Genomic DNA, 25,232 nt, shown 5'->3' with positions numbered 1-25,232 from the left:
ACATATTGAACCCCCTCATTTTATGATATGACCTTTTACTAGGTCATATCATGCAATAATGGCAGAAAACACTTGTTGTTCAGTTATTTTTCAGTCATGTCTGACTTTTCATGACCCCATTTGGGGTATTCTTGGCACAGATATTGGAGTGGCTTGCCATCTCCTTCTAAAGTGGATTAAGACAAACAGAGGTTAAGTGACTTGCTCAGGTCACACAGCTAGTAAGTGTCTGGGGCCAGATTTGAACTCATGAAGATGAGTCTTTTTTACTTCAGGCCCAGTACTCTATCCACTGCACCACCTGGCTGCACATAATATAGTACCTACTACTGTATTAAAAATTGATCTTTTGGTAACTATTAGTGACTATGATTATCTAAATTTAATAAAGAGTTTCTCCTACTGCAGTATAATTTTTAATTAGCTTATTTTGTTTATTAAGTGTTTTGCTTTAATTAAGAAATTCCATTATATTTTAGGCAAACTTTCTGACCTTAGTATCTTAATAGAGTTTATATTTATCTTCTTTGTTTAGGAAAGTTTTGGGGAAAAAAACAAAGGATAAATGCTACTTGCAAAAAACTCTGAACCCCACTGGTAAACTGTGTCTGGCTTTCTTTTTTCAGCTTATCACATACATATTCATATTTAATATTATAATAGATCAAAATTAATAGGAAAACAGGTTAGTTTTTTTTTTTACATTTTTAGAAAGACATTACCTATTTTACCTTCCAAGTATAAACGGGAGCACTCTATGTCAGCAACAGCTACCTATGCTTCTCTGTGGAAGGACAGCTGAGAACCACTCAAATCCTGCTAAAGATTCATATCGTAAGTCATACCTTCTTGGATGGTTGTATATATTAGCTACATTCCGGTTACAATTACTGAGTTGGTTAACTGACCAGACTAAAATATGGATCAACATAGCTAAAGTTAAGTCAAGTCTCCATACATTCCAGTTAGCTTTACAATAAGAAAAAATGCTATTCCAATGCTATACTTGAACTCTAGAAAGTATCTCATGAATGCATGTTATTAGGTTAAGGTGGATAATCTCAAGGGTTACCAGGACAATTGATTACCACTACAAGAAGAGTCACTTCTTGGGCATGACTGACTAACGCTGGTTCAGTAGCGCAAGGAAAAGAGAGACTATCTTCAATTCTCTCCTCTCCCACTGCCCCAATAAATCAGCAAATTATGGTCCTTAAGGACACCTAGTGAGCCAATACTTCATACTAACCTGTCTCAACTATGCCAAAAATGCATAACTGCATAGTCAGTCAATAAGCATTTATTAAGTGATTACTATGAAAAGAAAAACAAACCCTAACATCATCTGCTTCCTTCATGCATGGAGAGAGACTTGAATTGTGTATTTTTTTTAAAAAATCCTTTGAGATCTTTGGGCAAAAAGAAATATAAAACTTTGTGGATATTATTCACAATTATTATCTCTAAGGGAACACTATGCCTGGAATGTTCTCCCTCCTCCACCTCCTGGCTTCCTTTAAGTTCCAACTAAAATCCTACCTAGTACAGGAAGCCTTTCCAACTCCTTTTAACTCAGTGCTTTCCCTGTTTCAATTATTTCCTATTTATCCTGCATATAGTTTGCTTTGTATATATTTGTTTGCATGTTGTCTTTCCCATTAGACTGTAAGCTCCTTGAGGGCAGGGACTGTCTTTTTTTGTAATCCCAATTGTTTAATAAATGTTTATTGATTATTGACTAATATCAATCCCATCATTTAATTTATTTTATCTGTCCTCATCCATCATGTTCTATAATTTTTTTTGACAATCCACTCTGGATATATGCCCATTTATCAGTACTCTGAGAAGGCAAGAGAGAAAATAAAGCCAAATGGTGCTGTAAATTCAAACTCCATCACAAACAGAATTTTTGCTGAAAGAGAGCCTCAAAAATGCAATCAGAATTATTGTTTAAGTACTTCAGAAACCTTAACCAGAAGAAGCATCACAAAACAAATGTAGATTTTGTAGTTTAAGAAGCCACTGTTAAGTTGAATATACAGGGGTCAGAGATTCTACCTAACAGGAAATTATTAGATTGGAATTTCAGTCCAGGTGAACATGCTGCTATTTAAGCTAAAATGTTATTATTGTTGCTGTTGTTTGTCCTTTGTTCTTGAAGAGGACTGTAACATCAGGGAGGTGATGCCATGACATGCAAATGAATTGGATTTAAGTGAGGGAGGGCAGCTAAAGTGAAAGTATAAGTGCAAATCTCCCACATCTCCCACTAATAAGATGTAAACGCACCCACTACCACCTGTCACTAAGGAGGAAGGATATTTTAGGGAACAGAGAGTCAGCAAACTATTACCCAAGGGCCAAATCTGCCCTACCCCCTGTTTTTTGTATGGACCAGAAGCTAAAAATGTTTGGGGTCTTTTTAATATTTTTGAATACAGTTTTACTGTATTTAAAAATGGAAAAACTATTCTCAGCTCATTGGCCTTACAAAATCTGGCAGCTGGCCAGATTTGTCCCTCAGGCCATAGTTCACTGACCCATGTTATAGATGAATAACCTTTGCTACAAGTCTCACCCCTGTCAAAAATACACAGCACTTTAATTATGAGCAGCTCAGTTTCCAAAATGGCAGGAAATAGATTAGCAAAATGGAGATCTTCCTGCTACGTATGACCTCAGTTTGCAGCAATTCCTTCCGATATGTTTCTACTAATCTGATGAATGGTAGGAGCACAGATCTCGAAGCGATTTTTTTTTTAGTGTACCATAAACAGGATGACATTAATAACATGCAAGAAAAACACAACACTGAAGAAAAATAAAGGTGCTACATTCAGGTCCTACTCCTGCCAGATTTCTACCAACAAGATCAAAGAGTCTAACACCAGATGCAACTACAGCTAAAGAAATTCTTAGGAAACTTCCAATATTCTGTCAAGATCATTGTAATATCTTCTTTAAGAGTGAAAGTTCCCATAGACACCAAAATATTTCTAGTGGCACTCTTTTTGTGATAGCAAAAAACTGGAAACAAAGCAGATGCCTATCTGTTGGTAAATGGATCAACAAACTGTGGTACATGAATGCACCCCATACTACTGTGCTATAAGAAATGATGTATGTGAAGAATACAGAGAAGCATAGAAAGATCTACATGAACTGATGAAGAGTGAAATAAACAGAACCAAGAAAACTATACACAATGACTGCAACAACGTAAATGGAAAGAACAACCAGACACACAATATAGTAAAAGTAAATTTAACAAAACTGTAAATCAAGCATGACTCAAATGAAAAGATATGAGAGGAACACCGCTCCCACATCACCCCTTTGTGGAGGTGGGAGGCCCATAGATTGCATCTGCCTTTTTCAATATATTGATGAGCTGTGCTGATTTTTTCCTTTTATTTCCCTGAAAGTCTGAAAAGTACAATAGCCCCTCTTCCCAAGGAGTCTGTAATCTAATGAGAGACACAGAGAGGACATAAATGGGTACAAGATATATGCAGAGTAGAAGGAAGATAGCCTGAAAGGGAAGACATTAGCAATAGGGGAGACTGGAAAATACTTTCTGCAGTAGTTTTACTTGAGTCTTGAAGGAAGTCTGGAGGTAAAAAGGGAGAGCATTCCAAATGTGGTAGATAGCCAGGGCAAAAACACAGGGATGGGAAATGGAGGGTAGAGGATGAGGAACAGAAAGTAGGACTACACAAACAGACTGCAGAGTGTGTGGAGAGAAGTAACATGTGTGATGATTGGAAAGAAAGGAAGGAAGGTTGTGATGAGCTCTAAATACTAGACAAAGGAGTTTATATTTGATCCTGGAAATAACAGGGAGGCAATGATGTTGTGGGGGGCGGGAGGGGAGGTGGTTACAGTCAGACCTTTACTTTAGAAAAATAACTTCGGTGGCTCTGTGGAGGATGGAGTGGAGTAGGAAGAGACTTGATTCAGGGAGACCAATTATGAGGTTATTACAATAATCCAAGTGAGAGGTAATGAGAGCCTGACCTCGGGTGGTGGCTGTGTATTTGAGAAATGGAGAGAAAGAAAATAAGATTTGGCAAGTGATTAGATATGTGGGGTGAGTGAGAGTAAGGGGACAGGGATGACATTTACAAATAAATGTCTGGCTCTTGGCACTGGAATTTAGTGATGAAACATTAACTGCTTTCAGTGCAGAGGTCCATTATGCCCCAGGGCATGTATGGATTATTTACATTAAAAAGATGTTAAAATTTATTGAAGTCTGAATAGGTTGAAAAGAAACTACAAGTATTTTTAACTAAACTCAGAAACTACAAAATTATGAAAAACTCTGGAAATGTTTATCTGAGATGAACAATGCATCCTAAAAAGAAGAATGCGACCTCCCCATGTAGAGACTCTTCAAATGTCCTGTGTCTTGAATTAGTTAGGCCTTCTGCAGCAAGGGTAGGGGGTGGGCATGGGGGAAGTGGGCAAGAAAGAATATCAGGATTGTTCAAAAAAGTCAACTAGCCCTTATCCAAAAAGCAAAACAAATGAATAAATAGATAGATAGATAAGTGAATAAATAAGTAAATTATACAAAGGAGCTTTTTCAGTACTAATTATTGTTTTTATTTAAAAAAAACCAAATAACTATAAATAAAGCCCTATGAGACTAAGGGTACACACGGAAGGAAAAAACCCAAAGACTTAGAGCAAGTTGGGCAAAAACAAAATTAACAAAAATATGCAGAAAATAGCATAGGTTTGTTTTTTGGGTAATAATGAATACCTTTTTAAATATATATGTATTTGAAGCCAGGAGATCTGGGTTTGAGTCCCAGGTATGTCACTCATCAACTATGTGACCTTGAGCAAGTCACTTAGCCTCTCTGAGCCTCAGTTTCCTCATAAGTAAAATAGGTTTAATAATACTTAAACTAAAATCCAAGATTTTGGGACAAGAACTCACTATTTGACAAAAATTGCTGGGAAAACTGGAAAGCAGTTTGGCAGAAATTAAGTATAGACCAACATCTCACACCACATAACGAGATAAGGTCAAAATGGGTATATAATTTAGATGTAAAGGGTGATATCATAACCAAACTAGGAGAGTATGGAATATTTTACCTGTCATATTTATGGATAAGGAAAGAATTTATAACCAAACAAGAGATAGTGAGCATTACAGGATGTAAAATGGATAATTTTGATTATATCAAATTTAAAAGGTTTTACACAAATAAAACCTACATAGACAAGATTAGAAGGGAAATAGGAAACTGGGGGGGATTACAGCAAGTTTCTCTAATAAAAGCCTCATTTCTCAACTATGTAGAGAATTGAGTCAAATTATAAGAATGTGAGTCATTCCGCAATTAATAAATGGTCAAAGGATATCAACAGGCAGTTTTCAGAAGAAATAAAAGAAATCAAAATATAGTCTTATGAAAAATTATTTAATTCACCATTTATTAGAGAAATGCAAATTGAAATAACTCTGAGGTATCACCTCACACCTATCAAATTGGCTAATATGACAGAAGAGGAAAATGAAAAATGTTGGAGGGGATACAGAAAAATAGGGAAATGAATGAATTGCTGGTGGAGTTGTGAACTGATCCGATCATTCTGGAGAGCAATTTGGAACTATGCCGAAAGGGAGATAAAACTGTGCATGTTTTTTGATCCAATAATACCACTAGGTCTGTATCCCAAAGAGATTAAAAAAAATTAAAAATTTTTAAATTTTAAAAAAGAGATTAAAAAAAGGAAAAGAACTTATTTATACAAAAATACTAACAGCAGCTCTTTTTGTGGTGGCAAAGAAGTGGAAATTGAGGGGATGGCCATCATTTGGGGAATGGCTAAACAAGTTGTGGAATATGAATGTAATGGAATACTATTGTGCTATAAGAAATGATGAGCAAGATATTTTCAGAAAAACCTGGGAAGACTTAAATGAAATGCAAAGTGAAATGGGCAGAACCAGAACATTGTGAACAGCAGCAGCACTACTGTAGGATGATCAACTGTGAATGACTTAGCTATTCTCACCAATACAATTATACAAGACAATTATAAAGGACTTATGATGAAAAATTCTATCCACCTCCAGAGAAAGAACTGATGAAGTCTGGATGCAGATTGAAGCATATTTTTTTTAGCTATTCTTGGGCTTTTTTGGTCTGCATTTTCTTTTGCAACATAGCTAATATGGAAATGTTTTGTGTGATTTCACAAATATAATCTATATCAAATTGTCCTGCTTTCTCAAGAAGGGAGGAGAGGAGGGAAGGAGGGAGAGAATATGAAACTCAAAATTTTTAAGAAGAATGTTAAAAATGTTTGCTTATGGGCAGCTAGCTGGTGCAGTGGATAGGGCACCAGCCCTGGATTCAGGAGCACCTGAGTTCAAAATTGGCCTCATACACATAACACTTACTAGCTGTGTGACCCTGGGCAAGTCACTTAACCCCCATTGCCCAACTCCCCAAAAAAAGTTTGTTTACATGTAATTAAGAAAAAAAAAGTTAAATGTAAAAAGTAATACTTAAATTACCAACCTCATAGTTATTTTGAAGAAAACACTTTGTAGTTGTAAAGCACTATAAACGTGAGTTATTTTTGACTATTATAACATTGAGCCCATATTCACATATCTTAGCTGTAAGAACAGCATGTCAAATAAGAAAGATTACAAAGGAGACTATGAAATGCCATTTCTGATTCTGAATAAGTAGACACAGTGAGTAAAAATCATGATAACTCAGGGATCCTAAGTCTACATATGGGGAAGGGAATAAGCATTTATATAATATCTACTGTGTGCCAAACACTTTATAAATATTATCTCATTCAATCCTCATAACAATCTGGCAAGGCTGGTGCTGTTATTATTCCTATTTTTTACATTTGAAGAAATTGAGGCAAACCGACATGAAGGGATTCACTCATGGTCACATAAGTATCTAAGGCCTGATGTGAATTCAGGACTTCCTGATTCCAAGCTCAGTGCTCTATCCACTGCACCACCTCCCTGCCTCTGTATTAGTTCCCCTTTCTTTAAAATCAAGGTGAAACAAGAAATTAAAATGTGTTCTTTCTCTTCCTTCCTTCTTTCTTCCTTTCTTTTTTCTTTTTTTCTTTCCTTCTTTCTTTTTTCTTTTCTTCCTTCCTTCCTTCCTTCCTTCCTTTCTTCTTTTCATTCTTTCTACCATCTTCTGACCAACTACCACCTACTGGACAGGAAGTAGCCTAGCTGAAGGAGGGAAAGATAAGAAGATGTACTTGCAGGTGAGTCAAACCACAGTCACCACAGCCCCTCTCACCGCATTAAAGACAGCCCAGGACCCTAAATCCAAGAGCTCTGAGCCCCACTTCGAGAGAGAGCCCCAAAGCCACCATCCCAGGAAGCAACCCTCATAGAGGCAACTGCTCCTGCCTCCTTAACAACCATTAACTACTAAAGATCTGGAAAAGAACATTCTGGTCACCACAGTCCTTGGCCCCATCAAGCAGTTCAGCCTCAGAAATGGATATGGTTTTAACCATGGAAATAACATTAAACAATATACATTGCTGTCTGTTTTGCTGCTGCACCCTAAAGACCATGGCGCCTTTCCCACTGACTTGCAGCTGGAATCTCCTAAACATGTTGTCTCCTCACTCTAGATTGTGAGCCCTTTGAGAATGGGGGCTGTCTTGCTTTTCTTTTTTGCATCCACAGCACTTAACAGGATATTCCACATATAGTTAAGTGCTTAATAAATGCTTCATCATTCATTCTGTCTAATGTAGGAAATAAGAAAAAATTTTAATGCTAAATCAGAAATATTCTGCAAAGGAATTCAAAGACTTACAGAGTCATCAATTTAACAACTCGGAATCCCTTGCACCCACCCATATTCCCACTAAAAACAAAATAAAAAAGGACAGTGATGAATAACTACCTTTGGATTTACAACAGTACAACTAAAAACTACAAGGATTATCAATCTTCCCGCTGTTAGAGATTGCTCAGTCACTCACAGCGTAGATGTTTTTTCCCTGAGATACCTGCTATTCCACCAGAAGTCAGTTAGAAGAAGACTTTCTCATTTCACACCCAACTAAGTTCTTAGCTAGGTGGTATAACTGGTAGAACAATGGGCCAAGAGTCAGGAAGGTCAGAGTTCAAATCCAGCCTCAGCCACTTATATGACCTTGGGCAAGTTACTTAACTTTGGCCTCGGTTTATTCAACTGTAAATAGGGAATATGTACATACAAGATATAAAGTGTAGATGGACAATAATCTCAGAGTGATGGCACTAACAGTGTGAAGGCGGAGGGAGGAAGGCCTTCTGAAGAAGGTGGGCCTTGAATTGAGCCCAAAAGAAAGCCAGGGAAGCCAATAATAGTAAGTGGGCAAGGGAGAGCATTCCAGGTACAGGGAGACAGACTGTGAAAAGGAATGCGTCAGGAGATGGAGTGTTGTAGGGAGAAAGCGCAAGAAAGGCATCCTTACTGGATCATGGAGTCTGTGAAGGGGAATAATGTATAAGGAGACTGGAAAGGTAGGAAGTAGTCAGATTATTGTCAATAATCTGTCATTAGAGTTTACTGAGCAGGACAGTGGTGTGGTCAGATTTATGCATTAGGGACATCACTTTGGCAGCTGTTTGAAGGATAGTTTGGACAGAGGAGCAACTTGAGGGAGGGTGACCATTTAGGATACTACTTCATTAGGCCAAGTCAAAGGTGATGAGGGCTTCAACTTGGATGGCAGCCACATGAGGAGAGAGAAGGAGATGGATGTGAGATGTCACGGAGACAGAATCAACACGAGTTATGAACTGATACATCTGAGGGGGAGGAAGAATGAGGAGCTCAGGATGACCAAACCTAGAGGACTGATTATGAATTTGGGTGACTACAAGAATGGTAGTGCTCTTGAAAAGAAAGAAGCAAGGGAAAACAAGGCTCAACATTTCTCACACAGACTTTTTTTTTTCACTCAGGTCAGAACATAACTCTTCAGGCACTAGACTGAAGAGTGAATCTGAGTTCAATGACAGTCCCTGATTTAAAGGACCTTACAATCTAACTGGGAAAACAAGACATATCTGCATACAAAGCTAAATAGTAATACAAGACCAAAATATGGAAGATTTCACAAGGCAGGACGTGAGAGATGTCAGTACAAACTACAGACAATCTACAGTAGTTTGCTATACCCCCCTCATCTCCATCTCCTGGCTCTCCTGGCTTCCATCAAGTCCCAGGTACAATTTCGAGTTTTCAGGAAACCTATTGAGATCCTCCTTAATTTTTGGACCTTTTCTCTGTTGATTACCTCCAATCTAGCCTGTATATATCTTGTTTGTACATAGCTGTTTTTTATATTTTCTTCCCCATTGGACGATCAACTTCTTGAGAGCAGAGTCTATTTTTTTTTAATCCCTGCATCCCTAGCACTTACCACAATGCCTCGCACATAGTACATGCTTAATAAATTGTTTATTGACTGCTTAATTGACAAATGAAGTGTAACCAGCAGCTCCTTGTGAACTTCTTGCTCTCCACTTGTCACTCAGTCAACAGCTTTCTCATTTCTCTTGCTCTGCTAAGATGTCCAGACATTGAACTCTCCCCATAGAGAACTAATCTCAGGGAACCTCCTAGCAGTGCAGGGCTCATGTTGGGGAGGTTGGTTATATTCCCATGAAGCTTCACAACTAAGAATAGCCATAGATGAAAATCGAGGTGCTGTCGAACCAGGAGAATAATCTATATAGTGATAACAACATTATAGAGAAAAACAACTTTGAAAGACTTGAGTACGATGATCAATAAGTCCAAAAGAATGAAGATGAAACACACCACTCACCTCCTGCCAGAGAGGAGATGAACTTAAAATGAAGAAAGACACATACATTTTCAATCATAGCCAATGTGGGAATTTGTTTTGCTAGACCATGTATATATATATATATATGGCGAGGGCTTTATTTATTATATTGTTTTTTCAATATAGGTGGAGGAGGAAGTGGGAGGGAAAAATTATCAAAGAAAAAAAGAGAGTTAGTTGAAAAATAATTAAGGGTAAGGGTGTCATCAAAGATGCTACATCTTAAAAAAACTTTGCACCAAAAAGTAAGTTCACCCAACACAGTAATCTTATTATTAAGGTTATTTTTATAAGTTATAAATATATGTTATATTAATTTTGTTTTATGTTCAATATTGCTTTGTATATTAATACAATTACAATAAATTTTTAAAAATAAAATATAAACTTGAAAATATAAATAAAAATGAATTAATAAAATATAAAGCTTAGAAAAAACAAACAGCTGTGGGACGGCAAATCAACTAGGTTTTCAGTCTCACAAGAATAAGGTATGTCATAAGACAAACATATTATTCCTGTAGTTCTCATTCATTCCTTTACTCAAACATTTATCATTGAGTGTGTATTATATACAAGGCTGCAATGGGAGGGCAGTAGAAAGCCTGTGCCCGGTACTTAGTAGGTGCTTACTAGTGCTTACTAAATGTTTATTGAATTGAATTAGATTAGGAGTTAGTGTCCTACTCTCAGCTCCTTTCCCTTGGTGACCTTTGGAACCTACCTCACTTCCCTTGCCTTGCGTTTCCTTATATATACAATGGAGAAAGAGGATTGGACGATCTCCAAGATCTTTTCTAGGTCTAAACCTACAAGCTTATGACCTTATGATTCTATGATTTGTTTATCTCTAAGGTCCCTTCCAGCTATAAGATACTAAATACACAGATAAATTACACAGGGTCCCTGCCTTCAAAGAGCTTATCATCTATCTGGTAGGTGATAACATATACACAGGATGTAATTAGAATATAATTAATATACAAGTCTATAGGACATATATTTAAAACTAGAGTGGACCTTACAGGATATCTAGTCCAGGGGTGGGGAACCTATCACCTCAAGGTCACATATGGTCTTCTAGGTCCTTGGATGCAGCCTTTTGACTGAGTTCAAGTTTTGCAGAACAAATCCTTTTATCGAGGGGGTTTGTTCTGTGAAGCTTGGATTCAGTCAAAGGGCCACACTTGAGGACCTAGAGGGCCACATGTGGCCTCGAGGCTTTAGGTTCCCCACCCCTGATCTAGTCCAATCCCCTCATTTTATTGATGAGGAAAATGAAGACCAGCAATGTGGAATGGTTTGCCCAAAGTTATATAGGTGGCAAATTGAAGGTTTAGAAGCAAATGCAGGTCCTCTGACTCCAAATTCAGTGTTCTTTCCATAAAGTGCTATGAGACCAGATGAAGGAGAAATCATTTCCAGCTAAAATATTCTGGTCCTGAAATAGAGAAGATCACGCTGAGGGTGATTCCTAGGATAGAGCTTTGGAAAGTTTTGATGGCAATGTAGTGCCTGCACATACCATGTGCTAATCACACCAGTCTTGGGAGACTTCCTAAATCTATCCAGCTTTCCTCAAGCCTGAGACAAATAAATATGCTTTTCTTGTAGTAGACATGTACTAGCCAAATTGCACAAAAGAGTGGCATAAGTGGCAAGATGGATGGCTGTAATGACAGTTAATAAGTATATCAAAATGATATGATTAGCATATGAGAGGCAACCCTCTCAAAAGAATAGGAATAAAAATCAAAGCAGGCATACCTTGTTTTATTGCACTTCACTTTACCACATTTTGCAGATACTGCATTTTTTTTTTTATAAAAGCTTGGGGCAGCCCTGCACTGGGCAAGTCTATTGGCACCATTTTTCCAGCAGCATGTGCTCATGTTATGTCTCTGTGTCACATTTTAGTAATTCTCACAATATTTCAAACTTTTTCATCATTATTATATTTGTTATGGTGATCTATAATCAGGGATCTTTGATGTCACTATTGTATTGTTTGGGGCACCACAAACCATGACCATATTAGATGTCGAATTTAATCGAGAAATGTTGTGTGTGTTCTGATTGCTCCATCCAATCAGCTGTTCCCCTCTCTCTCTCCCTCTCCTTGGGCCTCCCTACTCCCTAAGACATAACAATATTAAAGAATATTACATTAACTTAGTTGATAGAGCAGCAACAGGGTTTGAGAGGATTGACTCCAACTTTGCAAGAAGTCCTACTATGGGTCAAATACTATCAAATGGCATTGCATGCTACAGAGAAATCTTTCGTGAAAAGAAGAGTCAATGAATGAGGCAAACTTCATTGTTATCTTATTTTAAGAAATTGCCACAGCCACCCCATCCTTCAGCAACCACCACCCTTGTCTGTCAACAGCCATCAACGTTGAGGTAAGACCCCCTACCAGCAAAAAGATTACAACTACTGAAGGCTCAGATGAGAGCACTGTTTAGCAATAAAGTATTTTTAAATTAAGGTATATATTGGGTTTTTGAGACATAATATTATTGCACGCTTAATGGTATGATGTATGATGTAAACATAACTTCTGTATGCATTGGGAAACCAAAAAATTTGTGTGACTTGCTTCATTGTGGTATTTGCTTTATTGCAGTGATCAAGAACTGAACCCATAGTATCTCTGAGGTATGCCTGTATCACACACACTTTCCACTAATTCCAGAACAGACCAAGCAAATATTGTGATGTTCTACTCTAAGAAAACTGCACAAGGCTCTTGAATGATGAAAAATGCTTCGTCAAGGAAACAGAAATTCAAATATCTTAGAGGAAATGGAAAATAGGGAACTCCAGGATTAATATTAGAAATGTCACAGGCAAACTATGAAATCATGGTAAATACCATTGGGGTTAGAGGATGCCCTGGGGAAAAATTAATTGATTTCTTGTTGGTGTGGGTCCAAAGTAATCAGTAGCCTCTGCCAATGGGTGATGTGACCCCTTGCTGGGAACAGAAAAAAAATGGCAACAGCAGAAAAAAAGCCTCCTAAACTAAGCACACTTATCAAGCTGCTCTGTTCATTTCAAATAGGAATTCTTACGTCTTTATTGTGTCATGGACCGCTTTGGCAAAGCAGAATAGAGTGTTTAAATGATTGAAGGAAATGCTAAACTTCAGTTAGAAGTTAGTAAAAATAAAGACATATTTTTTCCCCCACACAAGTTCATGGATCCTCTGGAAATCTACCTAGGGATCTCCTGGGGGTCCATGGACCCAACATTAAGAACCCCTTATTTAAAATGACCCACTGTTATTTCCTGGTATTATTTTGTTAATGTGTGATAACACTAAAGATAGTGGAATATTTTTCAACAGCACAGAGTATATATGAAGTAGGTAGTAAAATATAAATTTGAAGTCAGAAAGTTATATAGAATATCTGAACTATTCATTAGAATATTAACAATAAATTATAAGTTTACCAACTCACAGTACAGTACTAATAAAATCTGTCATTTCACAGGTATACCTTCACCAAAAGAACACAGAACATAGGAGACAGTTTCATGAGTTACAGTAGCCAAAAAAACAAAACAAAAAACTGGGGTGTCAACCTTTTGGCAATGACTCTCTCTGAATCTGGTTTGTCTGGTCCTCAGACAATGGCCCATTGCCAGGGCCTTCCATCAACCCATAAGTATTTATCAAGGACCTGCCGTGTGCCAAGCATAGTGCTAGGTACTAGGGATACAAAGACAAAACAAATAAAAACAGTCCCTGCCCTTGAGGAGCCAACATTTAATCAGGAGAGGAAAAAATGAGCATAAATAAGGACATAAAAGTATACACAAAATAAATGTTTTAAAATCCATTTCTGAAACTGAGGTAGGACCTGCCAACACACACAGTTCACTGGTATGGTCTTTGAGAATCCAAGGTCACCTCCATGCTGCAGTGAGCCATCAGAGGAGGACTTTAGTGGAGGCATAAAACAGAAACACCATGTATTTATTTGGTATTTTTCTTTAAGACAGAAGAAAACATTTATACTTCGAGCTCAGTTTTCCCACATGATAAAAGGCACTAGAGAATTTGGCCATATGGAGTTGTCCAAGACAAAGTGAACAAATAAAACAAATACAACCTCTGTGCTCCAGATACCTCTTCCCCCATGCCATCCCATGTGTTTAGATATATATGTCCTTTGGACAATAGGCTACCTCTGCTATCTTCAACTTAAAAAACAATGAAAAAAAAGGGGACTTCCTAATTTGTTTAACTCAGGCCCTAAAGACAATGGAACAATCATAAGGACGATAGTGTTTTACAACAATAGGGTTCAATGGTAGGAAGACACAAATGAACTAACCCCCATGGAGGCCCACAATTCATTCATTCATTCATTTTGCCACAGGAGCATTTGTTTCCTCTTCAGTGACAAATAATTGAAGTCTACTGCTTTTTTCTTCAGGAGGACTGGTTTAGCTCCAATCCTAACAGTTTGAAATGCCTCGTTTTTGTTGAAAGTCCATCTTCTTTAATTGATAATGATTATATTTAGCTTTAAAGGATATTATTTGGGTTGGATCTAGAACTCCTTTATTTTTTAAAATATTCAATTCCATTCTTTTGTCTGATTTTTACCCCCTCCCAGTAGGATGTAAGTTTCTTGAAGGCAGGAATTCTCGCTGTTGTATTTGTATCACTACCATTTAGCACAGTATCTAGTAGGTAGACATTTAATAGTAGGCTTGCAGAATGATAAGTTGTACCCCAAATTCTGAGATGACTGAAGCCTACAAAGTCCCCAAAGACAATAGTAGTAATAACAAAAAATCATATTAATATAGGATTTTAAGGTTTACAATGCACTTTGGGGGTCATCTCCAGACTTAGCTCAGCTCCCTGGGATCTAGTTGTAATCTGGATCACTCAACCACATTTTAAATCACTATGGCAATCCAGACTTTTAAGACCCTAAGGGGTCATCTGGTCCACCTTTCTCCAGAAATAATCCATATGTGGATGTCTTTCAAATCCTCAGTTGCCAGGGAATACCGAGGGATCTCAGAATTACCCCAGATTCTGAGCATGTAAATCAAGATTACAACTTTCCAGCGGCATCCTTTAACTCTTTAGGTGATTTTTTTTTTTTAAACAGCTAAGTAAATTGCAGTAAGGTTTTTGCAAGATTGTAAATATTTTTGCAGAAGGAAACTTGAATACTTTTTCTCATTTCTAAAAGGCCAGTGGTTGGTACCTATAACTTAAAAATTTCTTCCCACATCTAAATCTATGATTTTATAATCCTATCAACATGCCTAGAGCAATTATCATAATGAACTTCATAATAAGAGACCTATATGCTAATTTACTTCCTTTTACAGCCCTTCACCCCACTACTATTTAATACTTAATAACAATAGCCCCATCTACTCAAGTTGTTCAAACAGTTTCAGAATGAGACTAATGGGAGACTAATGGAATTTTCTATTTTAGAGGTAGGGAATGACACTGTCCCTCAAAACTGAGCTGGGTAACTTGACATAACTTGTTATACACTTAACCTGCCTCATGGAGGTAATAGTGCCTACCACACATGGATGCCACAGACTATTTTTGAAAAGTCCTTGTTTAAAATTCACCTTTTAGAGGTAAAAGTCACAACACTGAATTTTAGAGTTGGAAGAGAACTTTCAAATACGGTCCAATTGTCTGACAGATGAAGAAACTGAAGCCCAGAAATATTCAGTGTCTCACCTAAGGTCACACAGCTAGCAAACAGCCAAGCTCAGATTGGAACCAGGTGTACAGATTCCTAGTACAGTTATCCCTTCCACATTGCAGGAGTTAGGGGCACGGTGCTCCTGTGATCTGGAAACTCTGTCTAAAATTTTTTGGCCCTCCTGTATTATCAGAGAAAAAGTCTAAATTTTTTTTCTTTTTATTTTATAGGGTATTTACAGTACCTTATTTTTTTTGAGTTGAGTATTTGGTCATATGCTAAATTACACAATACTATGCATATACTTTAAGCATTTCTGAGTTTCTAAACTTTTTCTGTGTCATCTGCTGGCCTTTGTATGTTATCTGTGGCTTCGGCAAAACTCCCCCAAAATTTCCATTTAATTTATTATGCCAACCCATTATATATCAAAACTGGATGGGGAAAGTTGTAATGTGGAAGGGATAACTGTAATCCTTTTGATTGGAGTATACCACCTCCCTCCATATACAAAAGCTTTATGTTTAATGTATACAGATGAAGATACAAAAACCCAGATACAACAAGTGACTTGTATAGCCAGTTAGCTAACCTCACGGCCAGGTCTAAAACCCAGATTCTCCTGTTTCCTAGTCCAATGTTCCTTGCAAGTTACTACGCTAATTCCATGAAATCTTTATAACTACTATGTAAAATTGCTTTATTTTTGTTTTGGGTCTGGACCTGTAATTTCATTTATGTAGGGAACTCCCTAGTGTGGAAACTCCCTTGACCAATGCAAATCAGCACCTGTTCTGCAACTTAATAATTACAAAGATTTGCCCGAGCATTGAAAGACAACGTGACTGGTGAAGGGTCACAGAGCCTGTATGTCCGAGGCTGGACATTAACCCAGGTCTTCCAGACTCTGAAGTTTACTTTTTACCCACTATACAACATTGTCTCCCTTGCATGAAAGTTATTATTCATTAATCTGTTCAGGCAATTGTGTTCATCCTTTATTAGTCATTATTATTGCTACAGTTTACAATGCTCTCTCCTTTATCTGACCGATTCACTTTTTATGCCATTTACTTTCTATACCGCACAATCTAGTAGTTTGATCGTATTCTTTCTCTTGCTATTCTCTAAATTGTGTGTTTGTGTGTGTGTGTATACACCTTGTCTCTACAACAAAATTATAATGTGTTCCTGGAAGACAGAGACAGTCACATCCTCTCTTCTTGTATTCCCCAAAGTACCTAATGTGGTAGTGGAGGCAGAATAGATACTTAACAGATAGACAACTGATGTGCTTGATTTTTAAGAACAGAAAACACTAGAGTGGAAAGTGAGCAAGTGGGATGGCTGGGCATGCATTCCACGGGAGAAATAAGAGAGTAGAAAGATTTAACCAACAAAGTGCATGTGCACTCAAATACACGTGATACTAAACAAGCTGGAAAAGAAGTGGGATGGTAGATCATGTCATCCTTTTCTCAAAAATAAAGCACTCATTACAAGTTTGGGGTAAAGGATGAGGATAAAGAAAGGGTTCGGATTTAACATAAATTCTTTACATTTACTAGCCAGCTGTTAGGAAATTATGCGGGGGTTTATGTTGAAATTAAACTTAGGTTTGTTTACTTTATCTTTAAAGAGTTGTATATTAAATGCAGTTACTGTGAACCAGATGTTTCCTTCAGTACAACCCCATTCACCTCTTCTTTTGCAAACAGAGAAAAGGCACAAAGGGAAGGAGAAAACCAAACACAGGAAACTGATGCTGACATGGTATCTTAAAACTACATGCTCATAAAACAGGGCCTATAGTGTTCCACTCTTAATCACTATTCAGCGTATCTAACAAAATTCATCTCTTCATTCTCATGTAAAATGAGTTAATTAGCAACCCTGGTGTGGCAGATGAAGAGCTAGCCTCAGATTCAGGAAGATCTGGATTCAAGTCCTACAGCTAACCAATAGTACAGGAGTGGGGAACCTTCTAGGTCCTTGGGTGCAGCCTCTTGATTGAGTCCAAGTTTTACGAAACAAATCCTTTTATTAAGGGGGTTTGTTCTGTGAAGTTTGGATTCAGTCAAAGGGCTGCACTTGAGGACCTAGAGAGCCACATGTGGCCTTGAGGCCACCGTTGCCCACTCTTGCCATAGTGGCTGTGACTCCGTAAGTCACTTAACCTATCAGTGTTCTAGGAGACTCTCAAACACCATAAGTTGCAGCAAAGATTCTAACATATAGGAAGTTTCCTTATCCCAGATTTTTTAATATTAATGAAATCATAGTTCTAGTCCTTACCCCAATTGGCAACAAGTTAATTTAATTAATAGGAAGTTCTCTTGTGACATTCAAAGACCTCTTAAAATGAATTATGTTTATCAGTCTTTTTATTATTTTTAATATCTATTAGTTAACAATATTTATTGAATACCCCATAAGTTGCTTTAAAAGATATGGTTACCTAAATATTGCTAGTGACTCAGTTCTTTTTTTTTTTTTTTTTTGTTAATAAAACGGTAAGAGGGGAACAGATTTCTGGCGGTATGCTCAGGAAAAAAGTAGGTTGCCATTTGTCCAGTATATTGGAGAGAGGATCCATTTACAGGAAGGGTTAAATTAGAAAGGCCCTCTTGGGTCCCTTCCAACTCTGAGACTCTGTGGTTCTGTGAAAATATCCTTTCTCTTTTTATCATTTTCTCAAGAATGGCTGAGCTTCTGTTTTTCTTTCCCCCTGACTCCCAGGCCAGCAGCAGAATTTGGAGACAGGTTGGAAAGAGTAAAGGAACCCATGTTTTAGGAAAGTAGGGCTGCCATGGATGCATTTTTCCTAATTCCTGAAATGGTTTGTTGACTCTTTTTGCATAGATATAGAAGCCAGTGACTAGTTGCCAGATTTTATTTTAGAGAAGACAGTATCTATTCTGTTGGGTGGGAAATTAGAAACAATAGAACATGAAAGTTTTGAGTGCTAACAGAAGGTATCAGCATCTCTGTGGGTTCAAAGGCATATCTCTCCCTGGTCTAAATTCCTGTGGCACCAGCAATCTGCAGCATGCATTATAAGATCTGATCACTAACAGTCTCATATTCTGTTATTTTAGGTATTTACATCATATCTCCCCAATTAGATTATAAGCTCCTAGAGAAGATGTACTTTATCTTTGAATCACTCACAGCAAGTAACACAGCAGGGCATAGCACTAGGTGCTTAATAATTACTAACTTGAATTGTCTTAATTATTAAATGCATTCAAACCGATAAAAAAAAATGAGACAGCTGTCCCTGCACACTGAAATACAGGCTAACCCCCCCCCCCCCCACACACACACACGCAGAATTCTGGGATAGTATCTCCTCTGTTATTACTGTGTACAATTTTAGATACACAAGGTAAATTTACATGCTCCTCTGCTTTCCAACAACTTGCAAGGAGGAATAAGCAAAGTTTCCAGAGAATGAGGATTTCAGAGGTATTCAAAGGTTAATAAAAGTATCATTAAAATAGAATTTTTTCTCATTATTTTTATTATGGTTTTAGTTTTCTTACAAAAATTGTGTGTCCTTTAATTATCTGTTACTGGTTTTTCTCACCAAATAATTTTAAGATTTTTAGAGTGTTAATTTTGTGCCTCTTGAGGTATTTAAGCAGTCATCTAGCACTGTGGCCCGCTAACTTCATTCATTAGAGAAGCTCAAGTTTATAGTTTACTCTGCTCTAGAGTCACAATTGATCACAAGGGTGATTGTATCACCAAAACTTCACTACCACTAAGAAAAAAACAATTGCTGCACATGGGATTTTTTTCCTCATAAACAAAGCTTTTTAAAAATACATTATATTATTGCCACAGATAGAAAACATAAAAAATATAGTCTTGATAATATTACAGAATTGTTTCTTTTCCACTTAAATATAGACAAGGTTTGTAATTTCCTCTTTTTGCTATTACATCTCATTCTTAAAAAAAAAAGAAATGCTGTGCAAAAAAAGAAAACCTTAAAAACTCTAAAAATACATAAGAGAAAAGTACAAAATATAAAATTAAAAGAATATTCTCCTTTCTATTTCTCCCCCACCCCATTACCAGCTCAAAAACAGGACAAATGGGTGTAATGGAAGAAACAAACCAGCAAATGCTTTACCTAATTAAAGACATCTGAGAATTCTTTGACAGCCTTAAAACTTTCCTTAATAATGAGTGCCCTTCCCCAAAGCTAATGACTTTAAATTGTGAATTTGTTAGTGTTGGGCTACAAAACTGCTTAGTTAAATATTTGTTATTAAAATTGTTTTGATAAAACAGGGTACAGGGACAAGGATTCAGATCCTTTAAATTTTAAAGAAGCCAAGACAGAGACTGCTTACCCCACCCCCTTGTCTATCATCTCAACACTGAGATGCAGTGAAATTCAGATTTTTTTTATTTTAAAGGAAAAATTGTCCCATTTCATATTCCACTTTCAAGTGAATCAGAATTCTATACATCACAGCATATGCTATTTGATATGCCCACCAATATTTTTGTAAATAAATAACTTTGCATAGGAAAACAATCGGGTTTATAATTCCTCTGAAATTCCTCTGATTAGGAGGACTTTTCAAAACTGAGGCTTTACCCCTACAAAGCCTTCTTTTGAACCATGGATATTTCTTAGTTTATAATTTTATCATACATGATGATAGAATGATCTTACACTATGACCTTTGAAAAGTGGAAAATAATATTCAATAAAAGCAATTGCTGAATGACTTTAGAGGGTTGAGTCTCAACTTTAGCATTCATTTTGATACTTGTGACTTACTTAAGCCATAATTTATCTGAAACCCTCTCTACTCTTTTTAATAGATGATATGATCTCTGAAGTTTTTAAAGAATAGATTTCCATAATCTAAAGAGGAATATTAACCTGAAACCATTGATTACTGAAATTTACTAGTTAAAGTAACTCTAGAGGCCTATCTATAATAGTATACATTTCCAGAGAACTGTGTTTGCTCTCCGCACAAAAGATTAACTTCCTTAAAGTATTGCTTTTATAAAAAATCTGACAAATATTTTGTCCATAATTCTGCTAATTTATCATGTAGTTTCAGTACTTCTCATCTGGTTTTTATTACTAGAGATACGATATCTAAATGAAAACAAAGTCTTTGGGGTTTTTGAAAAGTTAGCTCCTGCTTCTTTTTTCCTATCTTAAATCATAATTCTATTATGACATCAGGATCATTTACAAGCAAAACATCTTTATTTCAAGGACAAGCAAAATAGGATGAACTTACTAAAAAAAAAGAGAGGGCACTGTTTTTATGAAGTTGTTCCCTAGTAAGGAAAATATAGAAAGCACGTGATATGGGTCATCTTTGGATCTTGTAATAGTGAATGCTTTCTATATTGGAAGTGCCTCATAAATATTTGTTAATTTGTATTACATAAATTCTCATAATCCACTATCAATAAACAGGCTGTCTTTTAAAACGAAATAAAAAGGCCATATTCAAACTTATTGGTGAGATCAGTAACGTTGTACTTTTCTATTATATTTGACTATCTATAAACAACTTATGATTAAATTGCTACTTCATTGTCTGTAATGGCTAATATCTGGCATAAAATATTAAAAATAAAAATAGATAATTCTCTCATTATTTTTAAGACATTGAAAATTCTAATTCTGAAGTGTTCAAATTTCGATATTCAACCCTTCTTATAATTGACCAGTTTTAATACTGTCTCACACAAGAAAATATGGTACTAGAATTTAACATTTAAAAGAGTGAGCATCTTCTTTGAAATCATATGCACTGGATCCTCCCTTTTCTCATCTTCTTGCCCAGCATGAATATAAACTTTAGGCACTCAAAGATATGCAGGTCAAAGTTCGCACATATGTTCCCCTGAATGAGTATGCAGCTTATTGGCTGTAGACCTTATGAGTAACAGGATCTCTAGGGCTATCAGTTCTGTTCAGATCCAAGGTCTAAATCTGGGAATAAAATTCAAGGATCTTAAATCAATACTTACAGGTTTAGGGGTTTCAACTGAAGCGATCCCAGGATCCTTTACTTAGACTATAGAAGGAATTCTTGCTACATCTAAGTGATAAACCATCTCCCAACCTAGCCCTCAGCTTTTGTTGAGTACATGCGGGGAAAATTACAAAGTAACCGGCCCGTTTAGACCCCCTCCCCCTTCCTCCCTCCCCGCAAAATGAGAAAAGTTGAATTGTTGAGCGTGACCAAAAAATTGGTCCGAACAATGGGATTTCTGAAAACTGTGCCGTATTGAAACAAGCTTTTCTGTTAGGGTCACTGAACCGCATCCACCTCGACTTTTTGCAAAACCAGAGAAGCAACTAAATATTGGGCAGAAATAAAAATTATAAGTTATTCTCAGCTGGTGAAATATTTTCCCTCTGAAATCGGGGAGCGGTGGTGGTGGTGGGAGAAGACGCATGGCTAGGTTTGGATACTGCTGCACCTCCTCTCTCTCTCCAGGTCCTGCTGCTTTAAAAGTGACCCACCCGGCAGCTATATGCAGCCGCCGCCGCCTCGGAGCCCCTCGGCTCCCTCTATTCCTGGCTCCCCCACCCCGCCCCCTCCCCACTTCCCCCACACAATGGCGCCTTCGGAGCTCCCGCTAGATGGGTTCTCCGGCTGTCTAGGGGGAAGCGTTATTCACCCTGGAAAAGCCGCACGCTCCTTTTCGCGCTGACTGGGCTTTCCAAAGGGAGATCAGCGCACAAAGGAAAGTGCGTAGGGCTGGTCCCCAGATCGTACGGCGCGCCGAGGCTCCAGAGGCTAGCGAGGAGGGAGCGAGCTATGAAGGCACCAGCGGGCTAATGCATGACCCATGTGCCCCAGGGCAGTGCTGTCCCCAGCCCCAAGGGGTTAGGTCATTGTATCGGAGCACATTCAAAGGCGTTCCCCGGCTTGGGCTTCAGCGGAGGCTGAATGCGCCCAGCCCCACGGGCTAAGCAGGGCATTATTCCGGAGGTGGTCGAGCCTTCAGTGGGAGAGGAAGGGGCGGGGGTGGAGAGAAAATGGTGTGTGTAGATGTGTGTCTGGGTGATTGTGTGGAGTGTGGCGTGTGTCTGGGTGTCCAGTTCTCTGGTGAAACACACAATCAAGCAAAGGCTGACATGACCAGATTTTGTGGAGAAGAGGAGGGGTGGGGGTAGGGTGGGGTGGGGTGGGGTGGGGAGAGCACGGTGGAAGGCGTGGAGAGGTGATATTGCACTTACTTTCTCTATGGTCCCAGGGAGCAGGCGGTCCAGCAGCCTGCAGAGGACCACCCCATCTTTCAGAGACGACTGCAAAAAGCCCTCCGGGTCCGAAATGGTTTTTTTGGGCGACTCCAGCACCCCCAAGGTAATCAGCCACGTAACGGTCTGTTCGGCGGAATTCATAGCTGCCAGAGGAAGAGAATCCGCAGGGAAAAGGGAGAGAAATTGCACACGGAGCCGCCCCCCCCCCCCCCCCCGCCTCTTTCTCTGTCGCCTTTTTTTTTTGGATCCCCCCCCTTTTTGCTTGTGGTTTCACATTGGAGCAGCAGCGGCTAGAGCTGCTGATCCCACCTCCTCCTCCTCCTCCTCCTCCTTCCCCATGTAGATGCAGATGATGACGATTGGCTTTGCGAAATCCAGTAGGTCCAGTTTCTCTCTCTCTCCCTCTCGTGCGTTTTGGCAGGCTGTCAAGTGCCTTTTCATTATATGCACATGAACCTGCAACAGCAGCAGCAACAGCCTGGCGCCTCCTCCTCCTCCTCCTCCTCCTCCTCCTTCTCTTCCAAGCCTTCCTTCAGCTGCTGTCGCCCAATGACATCACTGACAGGAGGAGAAGAAAAGAAGATGCCGTTTGCAACGAGCTCCACATCCTGTCATCATCTTAGCGTGTTCTAGCCATTAATACGAATGGCAGATGGATCCGCCCTGCATTAGGTGCCCGGGGCAAGGTTCGGTTATTGAACGCATACTGGCGTTCGCTTTTACGCACGTTTGAGCACGATACATATGCACAAATATGTGTCAATATACCTCTACAGAACCAATTTCTAAGGATTCATAAATTGATATACTGAATAAATTGCAAATGTAAAATATGCTCGTGGGATATAGCAATACACATAGCCACATGCTAAATATATTTATATACTCAGGTATATATTATTTAAAGTCTTTTTTGGTAAGCAACGTCTGACAGAAGTCCCTTTGACCTCTAGAGAAACTAGTTCATTTTCTGTTGCCGGTTGCAGCCTTTTATCATCGAACTGTACCAGTGAGATGTGCCCATGTGCACTTTCTTTTATACAATATGTTAACCATTTGCGCTTCTGCCTGGGCAATTTTAAGCAGACACCATCTGGAAGAGTCTTCCTTTACTCCTTTCATTCTCTTTCCTTATGGCTCACTCCTTTGCTTAAAAAGACGTACAGTTTTTCGATTTTTATGTGTGTTAGAAAAAACACACACACACACACACAACAACCAAAGATTTCCCACAATGCTCCCTCCTCCTTATATTTATGGCAGTTTTATTTTAAAAGATGTAAGTGGTGAGGAAGGGGGCCCCAAATACTTGGCATTCTCACTGTTACAAGTCAACAATCACGTAACATACGTTTTTGCTACGTTCGAAACTAGATGGGTCTAAAATGGGCAGGAGTGGGTTTCAGTAATGCTGTTTGTCCCTGTAAACGTGAACTGCAATCTAACTCTATACAGCTTGTGTCTCGTGTGCCCCCTAGTGGAGGGTTGGTTAATGCGGCTTGCTGGCAACTAAACGCCCCTTCAAAAGTCTCATCTCTGGTTTGTTCTAGGACAGAATAACTACTGGAAACTTGGTAGTTATTCCATTTTGAATTGAGAGATTCGATCCAAAAATTTAGGGGAAAAATTCGGAAATAGATATAAAGTAGATTTATTTTGTTTGATTGGCTGATTTCTTAAGTTGATCTGGGAGGAATGTCCCAGTTATCTCAGATCCAGTAGATATTTTTCTAGAAAGAACTTTAGGAGTAGTCATGGAGCATACAGCCCATGGTTAGCATGGGGCATAGTGGGGGTGGTCAGTTAGGAACCAGTATCATTTTTCTTTCTTTCATAGCCTTAGCTTCAAAACATTCAAAACCTTACTGCTATGTAAATGAAAAAAGCTTTTATTTAAGAAAAAGAAAGAAATGGCTAATGATGAAATAGAATATGCTGGCTAAAGCATTGGCTTTCCTTTGCTACATTTATTTCCACTCATTATGTCTACAGTCTGCCAATGTTTTCCTTGTTTGCTTTTTTGTGACTTTCCATAATGATAGTTTATGGAAGGGGCTGGAAAGCTATATAAGATTTTTAAATATCCAAAAGAATTTAACAATGTTCCCCCCTACCCCAACTTCTGCTTTCATTCAGTACCCCACTGTTGTAGGCAATTAATGCCATTATTCCTATATTTCCTGATTCAACTTCACCTCCTCTATTTCCTCTCCATTATTTTAATTCTCATTCACATTTGTATGTAAATACTCACTCAAAATAATGCCAGAAGCAGCTTGATTTTTTGGACAAAAATGGCAATAAATACCATGTTGTTTTCATATCAAGGCACCAAATCTGTTTTTATGTCCCTATGATCATACAAAGAGGCAGTGTGTCATAGTGAATACAGA

General features: G+C 38.1%; 1 protein-coding gene across 2 annotated transcripts in view; it reads right to left on the bottom strand.

Moving 5' to 3' along the window:
• Positions 1-23,024, bottom strand: part of LOC114046192 (rho guanine nucleotide exchange factor 7) — a 317,431-nt gene extending 294,407 nt beyond the window's left edge. The window contains exon 1 of one of the 2 annotated variants that reach the window (XM_027866436.1): positions 22,816-23,024. In XM_027866436.1, the coding sequence (XP_027722237.1) occupies positions 22,816-22,980 (165 nt within the window). In that variant the 5' untranslated portion in view covers positions 22,981-23,024. The remainder of the gene's footprint in view (positions 1-22,815) is intronic. The other variant, XM_027866435.1, reaches the window with a different exon arrangement.
• Between the last annotated feature and the right edge of the window lie 2,208 nt (positions 23,025-25,232).

This window comes from Vombatus ursinus, unplaced genomic scaffold, assembly GCF_900497805.2.
Source record: "Vombatus ursinus unplaced genomic scaffold, bare-nosed wombat genome assembly UNPS02014781.1, whole genome shotgun sequence".
In the NCBI taxonomy this organism is placed as follows: Eukaryota; Metazoa; Chordata; class Mammalia; order Diprotodontia; family Vombatidae; genus Vombatus; species Vombatus ursinus.
Note: the sequence above shows the minus strand (reverse complement) of the source record. Positions and strands in the feature narration are given on the sequence as shown.